Source organism: Rhododendron vialii, chromosome 6a (genome assembly GCF_030253575.1).
Source record: "Rhododendron vialii isolate Sample 1 chromosome 6a, ASM3025357v1".
Classification (NCBI taxonomy): Eukaryota; Viridiplantae; Streptophyta; class Magnoliopsida; order Ericales; family Ericaceae; genus Rhododendron; species Rhododendron vialii.
This window is the reverse complement of record NC_080562.1, coordinates 9,912,744-9,936,009: the sequence shown is the minus strand read 5'-3', so window position 1 is coordinate 9,936,009 and position 23,266 is coordinate 9,912,744. Positions and strand designations below refer to the sequence as shown.

General features: G+C 35.7%; 1 protein-coding gene across 4 annotated transcripts in view; it reads left to right on the top strand.

The window, feature by feature from the left end:
- The first annotated feature begins 17,222 nt into the window (after positions 1-17,222).
- LOC131328816 (MADS-box transcription factor 27-like) overlaps positions 17,223-23,266 on the top strand; it is a 39,532-nt gene continuing 33,488 nt past the window's right edge. For 2 of the 4 annotated variants that reach the window (XM_058361738.1, XM_058361735.1), the window contains exons 1-2: positions 17,223-17,353; positions 17,584-17,766. In XM_058361738.1, the coding sequence (XP_058217721.1) occupies positions 17,585-17,766 (182 nt within the window). In that variant the 5' untranslated portion in view covers positions 17,223-17,353; position 17,584. Of the gene's footprint in view, positions 17,354-17,396; positions 17,767-23,266 lie in introns of those variants that run through there. The other 2 variants (XM_058361737.1, XM_058361740.1) reach the window with 2 other exon arrangements.

Below are 23,266 nucleotides of genomic sequence, written 5' to 3'. Positions count from 1 at the left end.
CATTTTATTTAAATATCTTCAGAGCAACTCTAGTCTTGATTCAGATCTCAAGCATACTTGGTCTCCGCTCTTGGTATTCTTCCTGTGTCAAACAGCTCCACCATTGAACCCTGCACCCTCTGGCAAATTGATCGCCGAAGCAAACGATTTACCAGGATACAAACGTATCCGTGAGTGATAATTCACCCAGTAGAATAATCCCAATCCTACCAACCCTTTACTCTACATTTAGCAGGTTAAGAATATATCAATTCATAAGAGGTACAGAATAATAACACATTGCCCTTTCTTTTACTATCCATTATCTTACATGAAATCTAAGGATCCTTTCCACAAGGTCATTTCCTCCCATATCCACTAACTTTGACCGTCCTATGAAATAACTCTCCCTTTATTTATCCTGCACCAGGGTTCTAAGCGAATATTACTAAATTATATATCCAGTCTGAATTCGCTTACAACCATAATAAAGGAACAACTCACCATGATAACTCAGCATTAGCGGTCGCACTATCTCATTGTCAGGATCCTTTATCGTCTTTCACCTCTACACACTGGGTACTTTACCATACCTCTAATCTACACACTGGGTACTATACCGTATTCAAGGATCCTTTACCGTTTTCCAAAATACTGTACCCGGAGTTCTTTACCGTCCTCCACACACACTGGGTACTGTACCGTATTTAGAATCCTTTACCGTATCCCAAATACTGTACCCGGAGTCCTTTACTGTCCTCCACACACACACTGGGTACTGTACCGTATTTAGGATCCTTTACCGTATCCCAAATACTGTACTCGGAGTCCTTTACCGTCCTCCACACACTCTGAGCACTTTACCGTACTCGGGGTCTTTTACCGTTCCCCAACTCAACTAAATGTACTTTACCGTACCAGGGTCTTTTATCGGCACCCAACATCCTTAACCAACTTTACCATTTTATCATTTACTTAACCACGTCTACTTGTTCACTACTCGAAACCACCCATGAACCCAAGCCCATTCCAACACGAACAACATGATACAATCAATAACAGCTCGATTCATAACATAATACATTTCAATGAGATAAAAAGTACATATCAAATAATATTGTGCGAGTAAGTAAACACATAATATTTTATGATTGGACCGATGCCCTTAAGATTCGTTGAACAAGTAAATTAATTAATTATAACATGTGCTTATTCTACTAAAAATAAATCAACCACATAGTTTAGGTTCAAATTGAGAACTAAAGTATATTCAGGGGGCAAACTGCAATTTCATAATATCTCACTTTAAAAGAAAAACGTGCATGTTACAGTAGCCTTCGATTTTCAATTTTTCAGGAAACAGAGTACTTCTGATTTGATTCGCAGGTATGACAAATCCCATTATAACTTTTCAAATTCATCAGATAGAAATTATTTAATACTTAGGAGAAAATAGGAAAGCAATATTCTACCTTAAATCCGGCCGAAAGAGCGGGTACTAGTTTGCGGACGATTTCGATAAAATGAAAAAGACGGCGGCGACAGCAGGGGACTCGGGGCTAATTGGAAGATGGTTTGTGGATACTTGGTGATGTAGTGGTTGATTGAGAACCTGAATATGATGTACGGAAGGATTTTATGTAGAAATCCGTCCCTCTTTCTCTCTATTCTAGACTCAATAATAGAATTGGGAGTGAAATAATATACTGGTGTTCAATTTTCGAATTTATGTGGGTATGTATAATGAGAGAGAATAAGGTAGTGAGAATGTGAGAGGATAAGTGTGGAAGTGGTAGAATGGAAAAAGAGAGTGAATGAGAAAGATACTGATAATGATAAGAGAGATAGAGGACAAGTGCCACATTTGGTGGGGCTTTTCTTTAATCTAATGTATGTGGACGTGTATATGTATAAGATAAGAATGTATGTGGACGCGTTTATGTATAAGGTGAGAATGTATGTGGATGCATATATGTATAAGATGAGAGAGAGAGAGAGAGAAGTGGAGAGTTAAATTGAATAGAGTTCTAGTTAGGATTTAGATAGGAAAGATAAGAGATGAATATGAATCCCTAATTTCCTGTATATCTAAAGTTTAAATATATATCTTAAACAATAGCGCAAATAATATCAATTGTACACGTAATAATATATTTTAATTATTCAATCTAATTAATTATTGAATTAAAAATTTAATAATATAAATTTGTATTAAAAAAAATAGGTCAAAAATCCGGATCGTTACACGTGCCAAGCCTAAACAATAATGTGTTTGGCTTGGCTCGATTAGTCCTTCTAGCCCCATTGCATGAAATAATTACTCGTGATTTTTTTTTCTTGAAAGATTAACCAATTCATTTATAATAAGGATAAAGTAGAAGGAACAACATCAAAGGCAAATGGCCAGAAAAAGACCAACCAAACAACCGAAAAATCGCCTACTCCCAAAAAAAAATTGCAAAAGCAGCTAAACCAACCCACATAAAGGAAGAATACGACCTTATGCACCTGCAAAAAATATGAGGAGTATTAGGGACAAAAAAAATGGGCAAAGAAAATATTTTCAAAGTGTACATAAACGGTTCAGATTCATTGTATAATGCATTTGAATCGTTCATGTACACTTTAAAGATATTTTCTTTGCCAATTTTCTTTGCACTTAATATTTCTCAAAAATCATTAAAAGATAAGGAGCAGACACATGTGAAACACGTGTGAGGATAGTTGCAATTATCTTTGGTATGCGTTTTTTTTTTTTGGAACCCGCTTACTCGCCGTACATCATACCTGCGTAATTGTCCCCACGCGTCTTGAAGAGCGTGGTTAACGCGCTCCGAAATGGGGATGTGGGCTTCACTGGAGGAGTACCTTTGGGCTGCCTTTCTTTCTTTGGGTCAAGATGTGTTTTGTGGTTGCAGATTTTGGGCTATTTGGGTGCAATTGCTTGAGCTTTGGTTCAATTCTCTCTCTCTCTCTCTCTCTCACACACACACACACACACCATCCGACGAATTTGACATCACTCTCTCTCTCTCTCTCTCTCTCTCTCTCACACACACACACACCTCTGACGAATTTGACATCAATCAGCTTGAAATATAATTAATATTTAATTTTGAATGCTAAAATCATTACTTCTCACATCGTACAGTAGATGTTCCAAACCACTATTCACAGCTTTCAAAAATCATCTAGATTTTGTTATTTATAGTATTTTTTTTATAATTTTAAAAATTTTGTTTAATAAAACTAAGTGAAATCTATTAAACAAAATTCATATCTTTCATATTTAAAGTATTATAAATTAAAAAATATTGTTAATTTTGTGAGAGAAGAGAATAGTGGTTTGGAAGTACTTTTTAATTTACGAGTAACAGTCAACTCAAACTTTAATACCTTTTACTCTGGTTGTTTACAATAACTATGATTCATGATCTTTATCTTTTGATTGATAATTCTATCTCAAATCATGAACTCTTAATTGTTATTCTTTTACGTTCCATATTGAAGTCCAAAAATAAGAAACACGATTCTTGACACTCAAATCGTGCACAGAAAAAGGAAAATTCCGTTCCACTAGGTAATGGCCGGATAAGTCATACAAAAGGTACCAACTTATCAAATCATATTTGATTGGACGGTATGAATCAAAAGTTGTATTTATAAGCTCATTTTCCTTTGAATCTTTGACTATGTAGTGCAGATTTTAACGTTATTATATTTATGTCACTTATTTTCCACGTCTCATACGCACCAAATCACATTTTTTGGGTAAATGAACTTGAAATAGAAAAAAAAGTTAACCAAATATACAGTCTACAAAGAGCATATCCCAAGAGAGAAGGAAGAGAACATGACGACAATGTCAGGTGGCTACATAGATCTAATGAAGAAGGTATCAGTGTTTCGTTCCATCTACAAAGAGGGACAGAAAATACATGGCAAAACTGTTAATACACAAAGGTGACCTAACTAACCGATGATATAATCCTCAATTACAAAATGCTTCAATTACTGCAAAACATTGCAATGAGAGACGATACTGATGTAGAGAAATTAGGGGTGAGTGGTCTGGATTGGATCGGTTTTGTAGTAAACCAAGAACCAAACCAATACCTACAGATTATGAATTTAGATAACCAAACCAATCCAATCCATTAAAATACTGTTTGGTTTCGGTTTGAAACCACGGTTTACTTTGAACTAAACTATCATCTTCAAAGAATATTTAAAGTACTTAAAATTATGAAGATAAATTAAAAGAAAAGTTATATTAAAAACCAGTTTCATTCAAATTACCAAAATATTATAATATCAACGAACTAATTAAGAGTAGAATGTCAATAATTACCTCAAGTCTTAAACTATGAAAATGAAATACTAGTAAGTCACTAGAATGAACTGTGGAAGTTAACTGATCTGGTGATCCCATATGTTTTCTGTGTATAATAAATATTAAATCACAGGAACTTAGAAATGGATTGTGATATATTTAGAAGTTTAGTCTAAATTATTTTGGCAGAGAAAGAAAACTAGATATTGCAATGAATTTAATAGGATCGATAAATTAGAAAAGTAGTTGAAGAAAAGTAGATATTGCAATGAATTTAATAGGATAGATAAATTAGAAAAGTAGTTGTCTAAGGCTCCCATAATTATTTGGTGAATCATAATTAAACAATATATATATTAAAATGAGGTGGTCCTTATTAGAAGGGGACTCTATATATATATATATATTATACGGTTTGGATCGATATGAAACCATAACTGTGAATGTGAATCCACAAAGTAAACCATATAACACGATTTTTAATTTTTGTAAACCATGACCAAACCAGTAAACCATATAACGCGATTTTTAATTTTTGTAAACCATGACCAAACCATACTACTAAAAAACCGAAGCAAAATTTTCGGTTTGGACTGATTTGGATCGGATTTGTGATTTGACGGATTTTTTGTTCATCCCTGAGAGAAATATGGCTGCTAGATTTCAGCAAATGCCACATAATCCACAACAGCTTCCACTAATCACGATCCAATAAAATTCAAAGTCACTCCAATTTGAATAGAGGACAGATCCACAACAGAGTGCACAACGGCTGAACCGTATGCAACATTATCCACAACAGCTAATTGCAACCCAACTAAAGTTTGAATACATGAAAAAACAAAAAAGAATCAATCACGAGTAATTTGCGTAGACGATGACTTCATCTAATCAATGGCGAAACGACATCTAATTAACCTTCTCTCTCTTATATTTTACTTCCAAAATGGTCAATTTAAGTTGTAGTACACAATTACTCCAATATATAGGGAATCCCAAGAGATATCATTTTCTTTCATATATGGGTACTAATTAAAGGTGCCGACCGTGAAGAATCTTTATCTATCTAGCCCGGTCTCATCTTCTTCACTCTACCTAACAATTCCCCATTTGCTAATAGGTTTAGCTTTGTTCGTGGGAAAAAAAAAAAAAAAAGGTTAGCTTTGTTGATAAAAAAAGAAAACAAAAGAGGTTAGCTTTGTCCAGCTTTTTTTTTTAATAACTGGATTTCCGAACCAGTTTACGCGCCTTTCGACTAATTTCGGGGTTTTGAAGGTAACGATCAGACATAATCCTCAGTGGCCCCAAGGCTTGAAATGTTTGGTCTCCGATCCGTAGAAATGAATTGAAACCTATGACCTTATGAATGAGCACTTATTTTGTTCTCATAACCACTTGGCCGCTTTGTCCAACGTTAGATTCCGAGTTACTTTATAACATATCCAATACTTTACTTGAATTTTTTATAAGTACTTTTCTTGCTTTTGTATGTGGCAACAGAGTACTTTGCGCCAACCTTTGTACATAGCCAAAATTATGAATTATCATATCACCCAATTAGAAGCTTAAAATGTGGGCAACAATTAAATCTTGATCAAGCCATGTTAATGCGTATAGTCTAACTTTTACTTTATTGGAGTATCGATTTGTAGAGGGTGAGAGAAATAGATTCCTCGTACATATATATCTTGATTTATTTTACAGATATATAACTCATAAAATAGTCTATATTCTTGCCGATCAAAAAAGAGATTATATTCTGGCCGATCAAAAAAATAAAAAACGTTATGTTCTTTTTCCGTCCCGATTTATATGTTCCTTTTCACTGTCCTGAATGTTTAGAAAAATGTTTTATATGGTTGCTAACATATTCTTTTTGTTAATTTCAAAAACGTTGTCTACAAGACTAGTTAAAACATTTTGATAATTGAAAAACATCCTCAAACAGTTCAGATCGAAATTCAATATTGTTGGCCCCATTAAGAGCGACTATTGAAAAAGGGTCAAACAAATCGAGACGGAAAAAAGAGACAAAATTAGCTTCTAACAGATGTTTCTTTAATTTTCTTTTTTTTTATCAGCTTTCTTTTATGTTTTTCCCATGGTCGACCCATTACTATTCTTTTTTCTTGCGAAATTCTTCACAAATCAAAAAAATATTGATTGGTTGGCGGGGCGGTTCCGGGGATTTCTAAAAATCTCAAATCTCAATCTAATAGTTTCCGATCAAATTTTTATGATCCGAACCGTCTAATGTGTTTAGAATGTGATTTTAAGGGTGCTCGCTTGAAATTAGCAAAAAAAATGACCTGGAAATGCTCGATTTGAGTAATTTTTATTTGAACAGTTCAATAAAAAACTGTTTGAAACTGTTCAGATCAAGCCCTTTCCAGTCATTTTTTTGCTGATTTCTCGCGAGTATCCTTAAAATTAAGTTTTGATCACATTAAACAGCTCGGATCATTAAAATTTGATAAAAAATTATGAGATATTTTTTAAAATATTTTTATAGATATCTCTGGAACTGTTCCAATTGGCTAGTCTACTGCTTTTTACATAGAGATGTCTAAGAAGATGGCACAACTTCTATTAGTTTCTCTTTCTACTCTTGTTGTGCATGTGGCATCGTGACATTGATCTCATGTGAAGTCTTCTTATATATATTTTTTCTGCTGAAAACAAATAAATTTATAGAATGAATGCATGTGATGATTTCAGAGAACATTTCTTTGTTCATATTTAACGATCGACGTAACTGAAATATGCAATTTTACCATTTCTGTCCTTTATGACTAGACGGACCTTGACCCACGAAGAAGGGGACGAACCAACTGTCTTGTACTGTCTTGTACTTTTTGCCCGGAAAAGAAAAGAGTACTATTAATTTATGCTAATTTTTAAGAAGAGAAAACTTAGGGGGTGTTCCAACTCTAAAAAAAGAAGGTTTTGGAAAAAAGAAGGTAATTTCAAGCTCAAAAATTATATGTTTATGCAAATAATTTTCCTACCAATATGGATCTTGTTTGATAGATTTTATTGAGATCTTTTATACGGTGCAAGAAAAATCAAAAAATTATTTTTTATTTTCATTATATTTGAGTTTGAAAATTGAAGAAAAAGAAGTTTTCAAAAAAGAAGGTTAGTTGGAACGGGGCCTTTAGCCATAACGACGCATCAAGTAGCTTTTGTTTAATTGGAAGATGCTCTGAGTTTTATTGGACTTTGTCGATCAGACAGGGACGTTGATACTGCTCTGAAAATTATTAGTATATTACAGTAAATGGGTACATTTCCATGAATAAATCTGAGAAAGATACCCCAACCCCAACAAAAGAATGTACGCATCTTGCTATTTGTCAGCTTTAGCCATGGTAGGTGTTGATTGTTTTTTTAAAACAGCTTACCGGAAACCTGATTTCGTGCCACCTGTTTTGGTCTTTATCTTAGCTTTTTATTATTTATCGGAGGTATCTTTTTTTCCTATTCCATGTATCACATTCATGTATCTGTATATGGTGTTAGACTTTCGTTATCTTTTTTTGATGTACACTTATCAAGTTTCGAATAAATTATTATTTTTCCAATCAAAAAAGAAAAACGATACGAGGACCGAAAGATTTGTAACAGACGAGGAAAAAAAGGAAAAACAAAGCGGGGAAAATGTTAAACGAATAGACTATGATTAACATCGTCTTCATCGTACAGTTTCAGCAACCAGATATAGAGGGGAAAAGGCAGTGGAATCTAGAGAGAGAAAATTAAATACCATTCGATCCTTTCTCAAAAGAGATAAAGCCAGCTCAGTTGCTTCTTCCTAGTACTCCTAAATGATGCACACATCACAGACCGCAGAGAAATGATTTTCAAAAGAACTCGTCACTTTGTAAAGAAACATTTTCTGACTGCTTGGATTCCAACGAGATGGCATGTTATTTTGGGAAGTCACTTTCCTTTATATACTCATCATTTGGCTGATGATTGACACTTGTCCAACGCTTACAGTTGGAGGCATGTAAGAAATTACTATTGTTTTAATCCCTGCCCTCAATTTTTCGGTTTGATTTATTCTATCGACAAACGAATCTAATTGGCCAGTCCAGCAATTATTGTTTATAAAATCCGCATGTGCCTAAGCTCGCTCAAACATTTTGGGCGTGTTTGATTGCAGATTTTGTTTTGGAGGAATTCGTAATGAGATGGGATTATGATTGTGATTAAGAATGAGGTGAGATTATTAATGAGGGGATGAATCATTTATTCATATTTGTTTTGCACAGAATTAGAATTGGGATTGGAATTGAGAATGAGGTGAAATTGTAAATAATATGTTTGTCTTGGCTAGGATTAGGATTGGGATTGGGATTGAGATGAATTTTTAAACTAGTCTTGCTCAATCCCATGGGGATGGAATTTGTAGTAACACCCCCCCCATGGTATTGCTAATACCCCCATTTTGGAGGATTAACAATCCCACGGGATAACTAATCCCCATCCACAAATACCAACCAAACAAAGAATTAACAATCCTATCACATTCTCAATCCCAATCCCTTCCTCCAAGAGAATTATCAAACACGCCCTTTGAGTTATCAGAATAAAGAGAATAGGCATGAGTAGACTTGGGTAACATGTCGGGTCGGGTCGGGTCGGGTCGGGTCAGTCGGGTTCGTTCACAAACCACCCAACCTGAACCCGACCCATTTAGAATTCGTATTTCTCGAGTCGTGTCATTTTCGTGTTTCGTGTCAGAAATACTCAACCCTAACCCGTTAATTTCGTGTCCGGTTCGTGTCGTGTTATCGTGTCTGTTGTCTAACTCTATATAGAATTACAGATATACCATATTATATATATATATGTGTGTGTGTGTGTGTGTGTTTGTGTTAATGGGTGACATAAATTAGTAACCGTATTGGTCGTGTCAATTTCGTGTCTCGCGTGTTCAACCCGAACCCGACCCATTTAGAATTCGCGTTCTCGAGTTGTATCATTTTCGTGTTTCGTATCAGAAATGTTCAACCCTAACCCACTAACTTTGTGTTCGGTTCGTGTCGTGTTATCGTGTCCGTTGCCCAGCTCTAGGCATGGGCCCGACCCATTTAGAATTCGTGTTCTCGAGTCGTGTCATTTTCGTATTTTGTGTCAGAAATGTTCAACCCTAACCCGCTAACTTTATGTCTGATTCGTGTCATGTTATCGTGACTGTTGCCTAGCTCTAGGCATGGGCACGGGCACAGGCACAGGCGGAGACACAAGCTCACATGATCGCAAATCTTGGAGATCAAGAGCACACATTGGACTTTTTTTTTTTTTTTTTGTACTTTGTTGCAATATTTGCGTTCTTAAATTTGAGTGAATTTACAATTTTGTCATTTATATTGAGAAAAAACTATGCTTTTACTGTATCCATTCCTGATTGAATAGGTGTGTGTACAATCAGACTAAAAAACTATGAAATTTTTGAGGATAAAATATGATTTCCTTGCCTGTAGTAAAATGTTCGATTATGAGATATTCTTGCGAGGTACCTACTGAACCGAATGAAACAACTGTCACAGCTCCACTAGGGCGCGCGTGAATTGCAAAGAGATCCTATGTAAAGATCATATTGAACTTTGTAAAAAATTCAAAACACCCCCAAATTTTACGCTCAATGTCTATTAGATTCCCAAATTTTTAAAAAAAAATCAATTTTACTTCCAAAGTTATCTTTCTTTATTCAAATAGACCATTTCCGTCAAATTGATAATAGAATTGGTTCCGGTTGAACGAGCTAAAAAAAAATTTCGGGAGCAGATACAAAATCGAACAAGATGACGGCAAAGGGGGACTTCGGGGCAGTGCCGGTCCCGACGTTTGGGTTGCCCAAGTCCGACCTCAAGCTTGGTTGCCCGCTTATTATTGAGTCATAAAAAATTTAAAAAAAATACAAGGCAAAAAAATCAAGGTCACAATGTGCTTTTAGTTTGAATTCTATCAAAAAATTAAAATTAGAATGGAATTTGGGTTATGGTGTTTTATGATTTAGCATGATTCGATTCAAAGAAAAAAAAAATGATGGGTTTCTATTTATTTTAACTTTCATTTTTTTTAATCATTGTTCTATATTTAATGCTAAATTGAAAAAAAAATATTATAGACCAACTTGAAAAAATACAAACCTGACTTTAAAAATGGTTAATTTTTTTATTGAAGTTTTTAAAATTGGTGAGTTCTGTGTATACAGTATATACATATACATGTATATTTTTCATATTTGCATACATCACTATGTGAGTATGCGAATACGAGTAGTTGTTTCTTTTTCTTTTTCTTTTTTTGGAGGAGTTTGCCACGTTCCATTAAAGTTCTTATTTTTTAAGTACTTATTTTCTCTTTTATAAGACATGTTATTCTCTCACAATACATCACATTTAATTTAAAAAATAAATATTTATTTTAGTAAGTGGAACATACCCTAATTGTTGATGTAGAAAAAGTATCTTCCAAAATAAAAAATGTACACCAATAATAAATGGCCCTTCTCTTCTTAACAAATCATAAATATATATAATAAAAAAGCAGAGAGAATAGTGGGTGCAGTGAGGGGGGGATCTTTAAAAGGAATAGACTCCTGGGCATACGTACACTTGAGGAAACTTAAATATGCCATACTAACCAACAAACCAGCACAATTCTTTATGCTATGTTTTAGTCCAAAAAAAAAAAAATATTGGTTGCCCTAGTCCGGGGGTTGCCCAAGCTGACGGGTTTGTGGGGCTTACCTGGGGACGGCTCGGCATGAATGGGGGACGGCTCCAAGATGCTCAAGGTCAAATGTGGAAGATTGGAGACACGAATTGATGTTCGAATTTGTGTATGACCGAAACCCACTTCGTTTCTCTCTCTAGACCACCATTTTTGGAACCCAAACTCTCTCTCTCTCTCTTCTCGATTTCCAATGAAAGTGGTGTGTTGTGTTGTGATTTTCAGAGCTAGGGCATGGGGTTTATACAGGGAAGTGAGTGAGAGAGGGGTGGTGTGGTGGGCAAGTTTTGGAAGTGAGGAGGACGATGGCCAGCTATGGAGGTGGCAGTAGATGGTGGCAGGATGTGTAGGTGGTCAGCCGAAAATGGGGGACGTAGGTGGTGAGGTGGAACGGCCATGGAATGAGGAAGAAGAAAAGAGGTGTAGGGAGAGGTGGTTTGGCTGGAAAGACATTTTGTTTCATGTTTGATTATGCTCTTCGCAACGGAGTAAAACTGTTGGTTTTGGAGTGTCTGATCAACGATCCAAATTTAATAGAACGAATGGGTGCCTTTCAAACGAATAGGTAATAAAAAAGAACTAACTCTTCAAGGAGTGTGTCTTCGAACAAATGGGTGTGAATGGAACAAATTGTTCCAGGGGTGTGATGTTTGAACGAAAGAGTGTGAATACATATGTGTTCTTTTGAAGAGGTGTAATCTTTCCCTAAGGACACATCTTTCTCAAAGGGCACTTAGGACTCTTATATAAACTTCTCCACCCCTACGTTTTTTTCACTCCTACACAAAATCCATCCCTCTCATAATAGTTAGTTACAGTAGACAAAAGATTTCTTGAAAGTCTTTCAATTTTGTTGGTTGCAATTCTTCAACCTTAGGCTTTGTTGAATCATGGGGACGACTTTGCCTTAATCCAAGAACAAACTCTATCGAGTGGGGGCAAATTACGTTCTAAGGATAGTATCTTTAGATACACTTCAAAGTCTTCGAATCTTATCATCTTAACGTTTTGTCCCAACAAAAAGAAAGGAGAGAGAGAGAGATGTATTCGGCCAGAGAAGGAGAGAGAGAGAGAAAGGCAGAATTTAACGAAAAAACAATCCCTGTTACCCAATCTATTTGAATAACAAAAGATAACTTTGAGAGTAAAGTTAATTTTTGAAAGTTTGAAAGTTTAATAAACATTAAATGTAAAGTTTGGGGGATATTTTGAATTTTTCTCCTGAACTTTAGAGCAATGTTAGGGAAATAGCTTTAATTTACAGTATAACACAACTTCAAACATATTTTGTTCTACAAAATCATTCTATGCAAGTAAGTTTTCATGCATCGAACGATTCCAAATATAAATTATGTTCAGAATTGTGTTTTGAAATATTGATTACAGACTTACAGTATAAACTTTTTGCGAAGTTCATTTGATAGCCGCAGTGTGCTCTCCAAGAAAATGCAGGTTGTTCGGAGTGGGAAGCTACCTCGAATATTGGCCAAGGCGTGAGTCCTCTCAATGCATACATATGCATGTCAGTCAGCGTATCCAATCTGGACATCTGCCTTTCTGATTCCCGTGCATTTGGACAGTTCAATGAAATGTCAGCCACTCAACTTTTATACTACTACTATAGTTTTTGGCAACCACCACTAGTTTTATATTACAAAACAATAACAAATGCCACATCATCTAGAACATAATTAATTATCCATAAGAGAAGTTTAAAATGTAAAAAATTATAACCAAAAGCAAAAAAAAATCACTAAAGCCAAAAATAATAGCTGTATTTTTACTCTAAATTGTCGTCTTATATATACGAACTTTTTTCAACATCGGTCCACGTTTTGATACTTTTCTAATTCATCTCGTAGAGACGAATGATTAATCTCAAAAATTATGATAAAAAGCTCAACAGAAAGTTGCAAAAAGTAAAGAATACCGAAAAAATTCCAAGACAAAAAAGTTCACAAGAAACACAGCTTTAGTGTATTGTAGGTATTTGCTGCAATTGAACTTACTTACAACAAAAAATTAATTTTGTTTTTTCAAGTACGGAGTGTTCCAAACCGTTGATTTCCTTTTTTCTGCTAAGCAATGGAAAATTTATTGATACACATGACGTACAAAATAAATCAAGAACCTAAAAGAGGATCAAAGCACGATATAATCATCCCGACTATGTCAGCACGAGAGAACGACCTCTCGTGTTCATTAACTAGTTGCGCGCAACAAGTGGCAAACATCGATCATTTGATATTGTCTGAAACATTATCCACCAAATTAAAAGTAACTTAAGTTTTACGACACAAGTAATTAACTTGCTATTAGTAGATAAAAGATACTGATTGATCGCAACAAGCTAGTGGTGGTGGTGGTGGACCTCTACTTGGATTAAGGGAAAGGGCTATTGAAGTACTAAAAATGGGTTAATTATTGCATCCTGAATTATTATAACACAAAATTGTCTGAGCGGGCATGGGCAAGATTATGACATCAAGCAATATGATTATGGAAATCATTTGTTTATGTCTTGTTTTAGTATAGTGTAGCTATTGATCTTGGCATACCCTTGGTCGAGTCACCTTTTTACGGAGTTGGCCTGGTGGGTCCCTCGCCTACGCATGATATTTGAATTCGAGAGTCTTCATGCCGTGACATGTAATATAATTTTCTTTTCCTTTAATTATATGGGGAGGCTTTTTTCTCGATCACAACTACGTACCACAAGGTTTGGTGTAACGTATGCTTGGTTTGCATTTGAAGTAATCTTGATTATTAAATGCTACTAAGGTTCTAATATATATTAATGTTTGAATATACATACATATATATATATATATATACACACACACACATTGGTGGAGATAGGTCACCAGACAAGTGGTCGTTTTGCTCAATTCAGCTATAGCGATCAGTAGCAGTCTCGCATTAACAAACTTATCTGTCTGCTATTAAATTCTTGTTACTCAAAGCAGCTAGCTAGCTACATTGATCAATAGTTTTGGCTGATTCAACGTGTTTTAAATATAACAGTTGAAATATAATGGCCTTGTTCGTTTAGCATATTTACTTTGTTTTAACTTTGTTTTTCAATCGTTACCCTATATCTTTCTTCAATCATTATCCTATTTCTTCAATTATTAATTTCATTTATCTTTCTATCTCTCTCCACTCATTACCCCTCTCTCCAATTATTACCCTATTTCTCTCTCCACCCACTACCAAAACTAAAATACCCAAATGTGCTAAACGAACAAGGCCAATGGAATCCTAATTCGTGGCCTGGTGAACATTTAACAGTAGTTACCCAATGTATCTTCATTATCTCCATCGACCAATCTTTAGAGCATCTGCAACTCATACTCCATTTCTTCATTTTGGAGGAAAAACATTCTCCAACCCATTCTCTAAAATTCTCATCTATTTGGGAGGATGAACTTTGATCCTCTGAATATAAAAGATGAAGGAAAAAATAGAGAATCTTCTCCAAATATGTGTTGGAGTTGAGAAATAGAGTGTTGAGTTAAAATTGAGATAAATATTACAATCCTTTAAATCTACTTTTCAAATAAAATAGATTAATTTGATCCTTTCAAATAGAGATTTGAAAGGTGTTGAATTGGAGATGCTCTTAGCCATGAATACGCCATAGCTAGCTAGTAAATTCTTGGTTGACGAGTTGAAGACGAGGAAGTATAGATACTGATACATAAATACATATATAGATCTGTAGCTAAATGTTTACTATCAGCAGCACGAGATACGAGATATGCTGATGGGTGACATTTACAACTTGCAATTGTTGTTGAGAGAGAGAGAGGGGGGAAGAGAGAGAGAGAGAGGGGGAGAGAGAACAAACATCAGAACATGGAAATTAATATGGCTTTGAGGCGTGCTCCCTTCAGTCCCTTGTTTCCTGAAACGGCAACCTTAACTTAAAACCTGAAATAGGGAAGCACCATCATCGTACATTACTTTTCCGTTCTCCGAGTAATGTGCTGACACGTGGACTCGTACTAACTTTGGAATTACTTAATTACCCTCCTTTAAAAACTAAAATCTCACCCCAATAAGTGACGTAAAGAACATTTTTCCTTTGGAAAATATAAAAAGATGCTTCTGAGAAACTTAATAAATTGGGAATTCCAAAAAACTGGAAGGGTTTTTTTTTTTCTATGCCTCACAGTGTACGAATCAAATTACGGTCATCTTTACTAATCTTTAGAGGGCGAAACTCACCATTCATTTGCAGGAAACATGATTAAAGCCGGGGCATAACCTTATATGGACTAGCTTCACAGGAGTTAATAATATATTGAAGATTTGGATCATGAAATCTAAGGAAGAGCAAACTCTTAAACTTTTATAAGCTTTGACCACCTAGTTGATCCCTTGGAGATTTCCAAATTAAGTAAAAGTTTGATACCAATAAGAAAAAACCATATGATTTTGTTAGTTTACAAAACTTTTTTAGCTCTGTGTGTGTGTGATACCAGTACATTAACTAAGTCAATTTTTGTTATAAAAGTGATTTTGAATGTCACCAGCTGGCACAATGTGATCTATATTTTAATTTAATAATGACAGTTGTTGCTCTAATTTTAAAAAAAAGTATGCGAGAAATTCATGCAATATATGTTTGACAGTTTGAGGATTAAGGAGTTCGTGGTGACCAAGACTTAAACCATTGACCTTATAGTTTTAGTTAAGTATCCAACCAATTTTGGACCACCATGCAAGTCCATGGCATTATTACTTAAAAAAAATAGTAGATATTGAATTCCCCGGCGTCTTTAGAAACGTTGTTTTTGAATCCAAAAGCTATGACCTATACATGGAGATCATATTCCTATAGGAGATAAGACCTATTACACATTTGATGTAGTGTCCCGAATTTATACTTTGTACTTCATGTATGATGCACATGATCTCTTCTATCGATTGACAAAAAAAAAAAAAAAAACCTTAGAGCATCTCCAACCCAATTCTTACCCATATATCCCCCATTTTAGAAACTCTAAAAAATGAAATTTATCAAGCTAGAAAGAAAGTATAGAAGATTTCACTACTTACACATATTCCAATATATCCATTTTCTTCTCTAAAACTTTCCTCCAAATTGTTTCTCCAATTTGCAATGTTAGTTAAACACGATCAATATTGATGTACATCATTGGAAACATATTGCCAATATGATTTGATAAACATTAGACTCGTGGCATAAAAGTTGTATCTATTTACAAAAAAAAAAAAAAAAAATCCCATTGGTAATTGGTATTGCAATTAAAAGTAAAAGAGAAAAAAGGTCAAGTGAGAATTCTAAAAACTATTTTTTGAGACATCAGTCTCCAAAAGTTCTAATGAATCCTAATTAATTTGGAGACTAAAATCCACATCTCCATTTGGGGATATCATCCAATATCTATTTTGGAGATATCATTCTCCATTCTGGGGAACAGGATAACTGGGTTAGAGATGCTCTTACGTACTCAATGTCCCCTTTGTTATATTTTATAGTTTCATGCATGTCTCAAAATATTATACACGAAAATATTTTATTTTTTACTCTAAAATACAGTCTTGTCAAAATGTTTAATTATTTAAGATAGGTAAATTATTGTGTAACATATTATTTATTAAGGTGGAGAAAGTTAACAAGCAAGCCATCAATCATTTAGGCTAACTTGCAATTTTGATGCATATTCTTTTCGATCCTACCAAGGTTTTGAAGCCAATGGGTATAATAGACAATCTCAAATAACTTTAAAATTGTCACTTTTAATAACCTACTCCTTGCCAAAAAAAAAAAAAAAAACCTAATACCACTATTATTATATTATTATATTTCCATTTCGAAAAAGCGAAATTCCCCAAAAGGGGAAGTCCCACGATTCGTCCCACGCGTCAGCGATCCATACGACGAATGTGTACCATCCGAAGAGACAATAAATATTACTCTATCTTGTCAGAGCATATTATTCAGTGCACCCAAAGCAACTTCACGTAATATCCCAAACCTCTCATCCGCCACACATTCAAGCCGGTTGTAAAAGTCTTAAGTCAACACGTGCGGATAAAGATCCCGGAACACGACTTGACAGTTTCCGAGGGGCACTGAGTAATTTTCCATCCGGTCTCCCCATTTGTCCACTTGCCGGGCATGGTGCAAACCACTAGTGGTATTGTGGAGTACAATGGCGGTATTCTGTAGTACACTGGTTTCTAATATCTTCAACACAAAACAGGCTTTCCTTAATCAGAAAACTGCCCAAAACCACGATTGCTCTAAAAGTCTCCAGCAAAGTTAGTCCTCGGAAAATTTCTCTCTCTCTCTCTCTCTCTCTCTCTCTCCTCTCACTCTCTCACACACACTCAATTACGCAAAACAGTTCTCGTTTTCATTTATTCTCTCTCTCTCTCTCAAAACTTTGATTTTTCGATTTCTACGCACTGACACTCTTTCGATTTTCCTTGATCTCTTCTTTTTTCTCGGTTTCTACCTCTACTCTTTCTCGATACGTATGTGCGTATAGGATGGGGCGAGGAAAGATCGTGATAAGGAGGATCGACAACACGACGAGCAGGCAAGTGACTTTTTCGAAGCGGAGGAACGGATTGCTCAAGAAGGCAAAGGAGCTAGCGATCCTGTGCGATGCGGAGGTCGGAGTCATCATCTTCTCCAGCACTGATAAGCTCTACGAGTTTGCTAGCACCAGGTCAGGTTTCTCTCTCCTCCTTCTCTCTCTCTCTCTCTCTCTCTCTCTCTCTCTCTCTATACTCGATGCTTTTCTTTATTTGTTTTTGATCGGCAAAAGAAAAACTTCATTGTCATAAACATAAAGATCAAAAATGGAAATCACAACACTAGGAATCTTGCGTATTTGAACGTCTGTGTTAGGTAATGGTGATTTGTTTACGTGATTGTTTGAGATCTGTACGTTGAACTACTTGAATCACTTCTTATACGGACCTCCATATTTAATTCGCCTGAAATATGTGCCGTTCTATAGTTGATTGTATTTCCGTATCCGTTTTGCTGTGGATTAATTGAGAAGTTTAAATGTGTGGATTTGAAATAACAGTAGGTGGCATTTTGTTTTCTTGCAGTTCGAAATCGCTTGCTTTTACGGATTATTTAGTTGCGCTTGTGGTTATTGTACTTTTGAATAGTACTGTAATTTTATTTTATTTTGACACGGAGTAGTGTGCCGTATATCAGTGTATGAGTTTAATTAGGGCAAGGTTTCATGGTTGTATACATTACATGTTTGATAAATTGTCTAAGCGTATATATGTATAGCTGGTTAAAAGCCAAATTTGGAGATTGTAGTGGAGGTTCTTATTCATTTGAGGATTTCTTTTGCAACATTTTGGGAAAGGTCGTCGTGAACCTCCATGGTGAGTGAAATGAAGTTGTCAAATCGGTTCTCGTAAGCTTGGTCTTTAAACTACGTAAGCTTGGTCTATATAGTTTAAAGGTTAGTCAATCTGTTGCATGCCAATTGATTTTAGAGTAGAAGTTTTCAAAAATCTATCATAGTTTTAGAATCAACTCTTGGCGGCCTCGCAGTCTAAGTCTCTGTCATGCATCCGTTTCTCTGTGTGTCATCTTGATAAAACCAAGTACTAATTAATTTGGCCTACATAGAGCAGAAGTTTTCCACTTATTAACAGTTGATTTTAGTATGATTAAGTTTCTTGTTCCGCCATATTCCGACTATCTGTAGTAAATTATACTGTAGTACTTTAACTATATAGAATGAAATCAGATAGATCACAAGCTAGCTGTCGAAAAAGAGTAAGAGTAGGAGTAACTTTCTAGAATGAAATCAGATAGTCCTGTTTCTTTACTCGATCGAGAGCATATATCCATTCTTCTACTCACACTATCGGTCGCGTATAAGAGCCAATGGATCGTGGAGTCACGGGCGTATTCAGGATACTTATACAGGATGGATTCGTAGTAATCTTGGCGTACATATTACTAATTTAGGAGTACATACAATATGCGTCTCCAATTTTGTAAATTAACATATGGAAACTTAATAAATATATATCTAAGGGATATGGGGGGGGGGGGGGGGGGGGGGTGGGGGGGGGTTGGGGCCTTTTACTGATAGAGGAGTACTGAGAATGAATCGGAACGTTCTTTTACTCGCCAGTACAACATCTTGGCATCTCAATCGGAAAAAGTATATCAAATGTCATTTACAAAGTTTGTAAACAAAAATACGAAAACTCAATAAATAGCTCAGATTTAAGGGGCCCTTTGCCGATAAAGAGAATATACCGAATGAAGCAAAACCTTCTTTACACTGGTTATAACATTTGGTGGTCCTGTGGCAGATTTGAGATTAATGCTAGGCACTAGTAGTCTAGTATCATTTTTTATGTGTTAAAACGAGAGCATTTTTTATAGATAGGGAATATATATATGTACATATACATCACGGATCAAGTGAGGGATCTCTCACTTTGTTAAAATGCGGGTTTTCATTTCTTGATCAAATTTTGAAAATCCGAACCGTTCAATGTGTGCAAAACATGATTTTAAGGGTCCAAGCGAGAAATCAGCAAAAAAATGACCGTTCAATGAAAACTGCTCGGATGAAGCCCTTCCCGATCATTTTTTTTGCTGATTTCTCGCAAGGGCCCTTAAAATCACGTTCTGATAACTTTGAGTGGCTCGGATCATCGAAATTCAATCGGGAAGGGGGATCCCGCATTTTAATAAAATGCGGGATCCCTCACCGGAACCTGACTCTATATATATACGGGACGGTTCAAGGGACACCCTAAAAAAACACCCCAAATCTCAATCTCATAGTTTTCGATCAAATTTTTATGATCCGAACTGTTCAATGTGTGCAGAATGTGATTTTAAAGGTGCCCGCAAGAAATTAGCAAAAAATATGACACGGAAAGGCTTGATTTGAGCAGTTTTTATTTAAATCGTTCAATAAAAAACTGTTTGAAACTGTTCGGATCAAGCCCTTCCCGGTCATTTTTTTTGCTGATTTCTCGCGTGTACCCTTAAAATCACGTTCTGATTACATTGAGCGACTCAGATCATCAAAATTTGATCGAGAGCTATGGGGTGTTTTTTTAGGTGTCTTCGGAACCGCCCCGATATATATATATATATATATATATATATATATATATATATATATATATATATTTGAAAAGCCACACTGAATCCCCCCTGTAATGGAGTCACTATGACCACCTGTTCTATTGATGATAGAGATCATGACAATTAGTTGCCATCGTCTCTAGCTGAATTGGAGCTTACTGTATCAAGTCGTTGGGAAATTGCATCTTTTTCGCAATAAGGAATATTTTTGCGAGCCTTAGGCAATTGGCTAAGTGGCCCCTTTCATAAAAACGAAAAAATGTGAAAAAAGGGTCATGCACTCATGCATATTATTACCCTAAGGAAATTTGTCGCAACTGAGCTTCATAATATGATAAAATCATATAGAGACATCCAAAAGTCACGTTAAGTGACTAGCATATAAGCTTTCAAATGTAAGAAGTTGGCTCATTTTCATGGCAAAACACACTTCAATAAAATGCTTCAATGTTAGCAAGTGAATTTCGAATATTGCATGTCATATAATTAGTGTTTGGATTCTGTGGCTTTGAATAGTAGACTTTCAATGGTAGTTAATCCTTTGAAGATAAAGCCCACGCCAGCCGCAAAAAGCAAAAGTAGTAATCGGTGGTAGAAATGCATGGACCATGCACGCCTATTCTGCCGCCAGGCCGTATCTTGCCGTCACTACAAGAAAAATTGCATTGGGTGACGAATAAAAATCGTCGCAAATTATATGTTTTTCGTCACAAATAATATAGGTGACGAAAAAAAATTTGTCGACTAAAGGTTGTCGAGGATTCCTACCTGGTGACGAAATCTATTTTTCGTCACCTATAGTGCCTTTTGGTGACGAAAAATTTCGTCACGGAAAAATGACTTGGTGACGAAATTTTCTTCGTCACCTATTGTGCTTTTTTGATGACAAAAAATTTCGTCACAAATTATTCCCTTTGGCTCGTCAAAGGTGACCCATCGGTGACGAAATTTTTCGTCGCGAAAGACATTCTTATATGTGAAAAAAAATCTCACTTTCTTGCTCCTGCGGAGTTTCGAACCCGAGTCTCCTAAGTTTTGCACGCAAGCTTTAACCAATTACACCACACAAACTTTTCAGCATATGTTTGAAATATCTAATGTATAACACATACATTGAACATTAAAATATATTTTGAACTATTAAACATTAAAATTAGCAATTTTAATAAACATGAAAGTCATAGCTCTATATGTTATTGTTCAAACCTAATTTAAATTATCTCAATCGGAGTTTTGAGCAAAGAATTATGCCCGAAATATATTTGGTGACAAAGCGTAATTCATAAATTTTGTCACCAAATGATAAATTTTTCGTCACTGAAAACGTAAAAAGAAGACGAAAATATTTTTCGTTGCCAAATTGGTTCATTTGGCGACAAAATATTTTTTCCGTCACCGAATAGTTATCTTTGGTGACAAAAAATAATTTCGTCTCCTTTTTTACTCTTTTGGCGACGAAAATTTTATTTCGTCGCCAAATAGAAGCCTTTGGTGACAAAAATATATTTTTTGTCGCTAAATAGTTATAGAGAAATGATATGTATACCGATGGCATTGTAGGGATATCGTACCGACCGGCGGCGCGGGGCCGTCTCCGGCCACCGGACGGCCGATCCGAGCCGTCCAAAAATTTTAAAAAAATGTACACACGAAAAATAGGGTGTTTAGATCGAGCACCCTACACACATCGGATGCCGTTGATTCCCATGTGGTCCCCTCGGTTTTTTTTTTTAAATTTTTGGACGGCTTGAATCGGCCGTCCGGTGGCCGGAGACGGCCCCGCGCCGCCGGTTGGTACGATATCCCTACAATGCTATCGGTGCACATAGCAGTTCTCATAGTTATAATTGGTGACAAAATAATTTCGTCAAGGAAGTTATCAAAACAGTGACGAATTTATTTTTTTGTCGCCAAATATACTCATTTAGAGATGAAATTAAATTTTGTCGCCACTTTTTCATCACTAAACATACTTTTTCTTGTAGTGCGTTAAGGCAAACTAGATATACCCAAGAATGGTAACCGGTGGGCGACCAACGGAGTAGAAAGGAGGTGAAAGCCAGAGGAAAGAGATCGGTGCCAGGGACAAATAGACAGTGAGAGAAAAGTATTTGAAGGGTAGGGAAAGGGAGAATAGAGAAAAAGAAGAGGGGAAGAGGGAGAGATAAGGCAGAAACCCTAGCCGCCGGTGTGTATATACTAGGAGAGAAGGGAATGCAAATTTCCTTAGGGTAATAATATGCATGAGTGCATGACCCTTTTTTCACATTTTTTCGTTTTTATGAAAGGTCACTTAGCCAATTGCCTAAGGCTCGCAAAAATATTCCTTATTGCGAAAAAGACGCAATTTCCCAACGACTTAATACAGTGAGCTCCAATTCAACTAGAGACGATGGCAACTAATTGTCATGATCTCTATCATCAATAGAACAGGTGGTCATAGTGACTCCATTATAGGGTGGATTCAGTGTGGCTTTTCAAATATATATATATATATTCCCTATCTATAAAAAATGCTCTCGTTTTAACACATAAAAAATGATACTAGACTACTAGTGCCTAGCATTAATCTCAAATCTGCCACAAGACCACCAAATGTTATAACCGGTGTAAAGAACGTTTATCGGCAAATGGCCCCTTAAATCTTAGCTATTTATTGAGTTTTCGCACTTTTGTTTACAAACTTTGTAAATGACATTTGATATACTTTTTCCGATTGAGATGCCAAGATGTTGTACTGGTGAGTAAAAGAACGTTCAGATTCATTCTCTCAGTACTCCTCTATCAGTAAAAGGCCCCCCCGAGGTGAAAGCCAGAGGAAAGAGATCGGTGCCAGGGACAAATAGACTGTGAGAAAAAAGTATTTGAAAGGTAGGGAAAGGGAGAAGAGAGAAAAAGGGAGAGATAGGGCAGAAACCCTAGCCGCCGGTGTGTATATACTAGGAGAGAAGGGAATGCAAAAAGTGCACCTTGTGCGAACAACCCATAATAAACATGGCATAGGATTTAAGGGTAATGCACAAATTCGAACTTTGTGATACACTTTTTGATAGCCTAGTTGACGCATCGTACAACTTGAA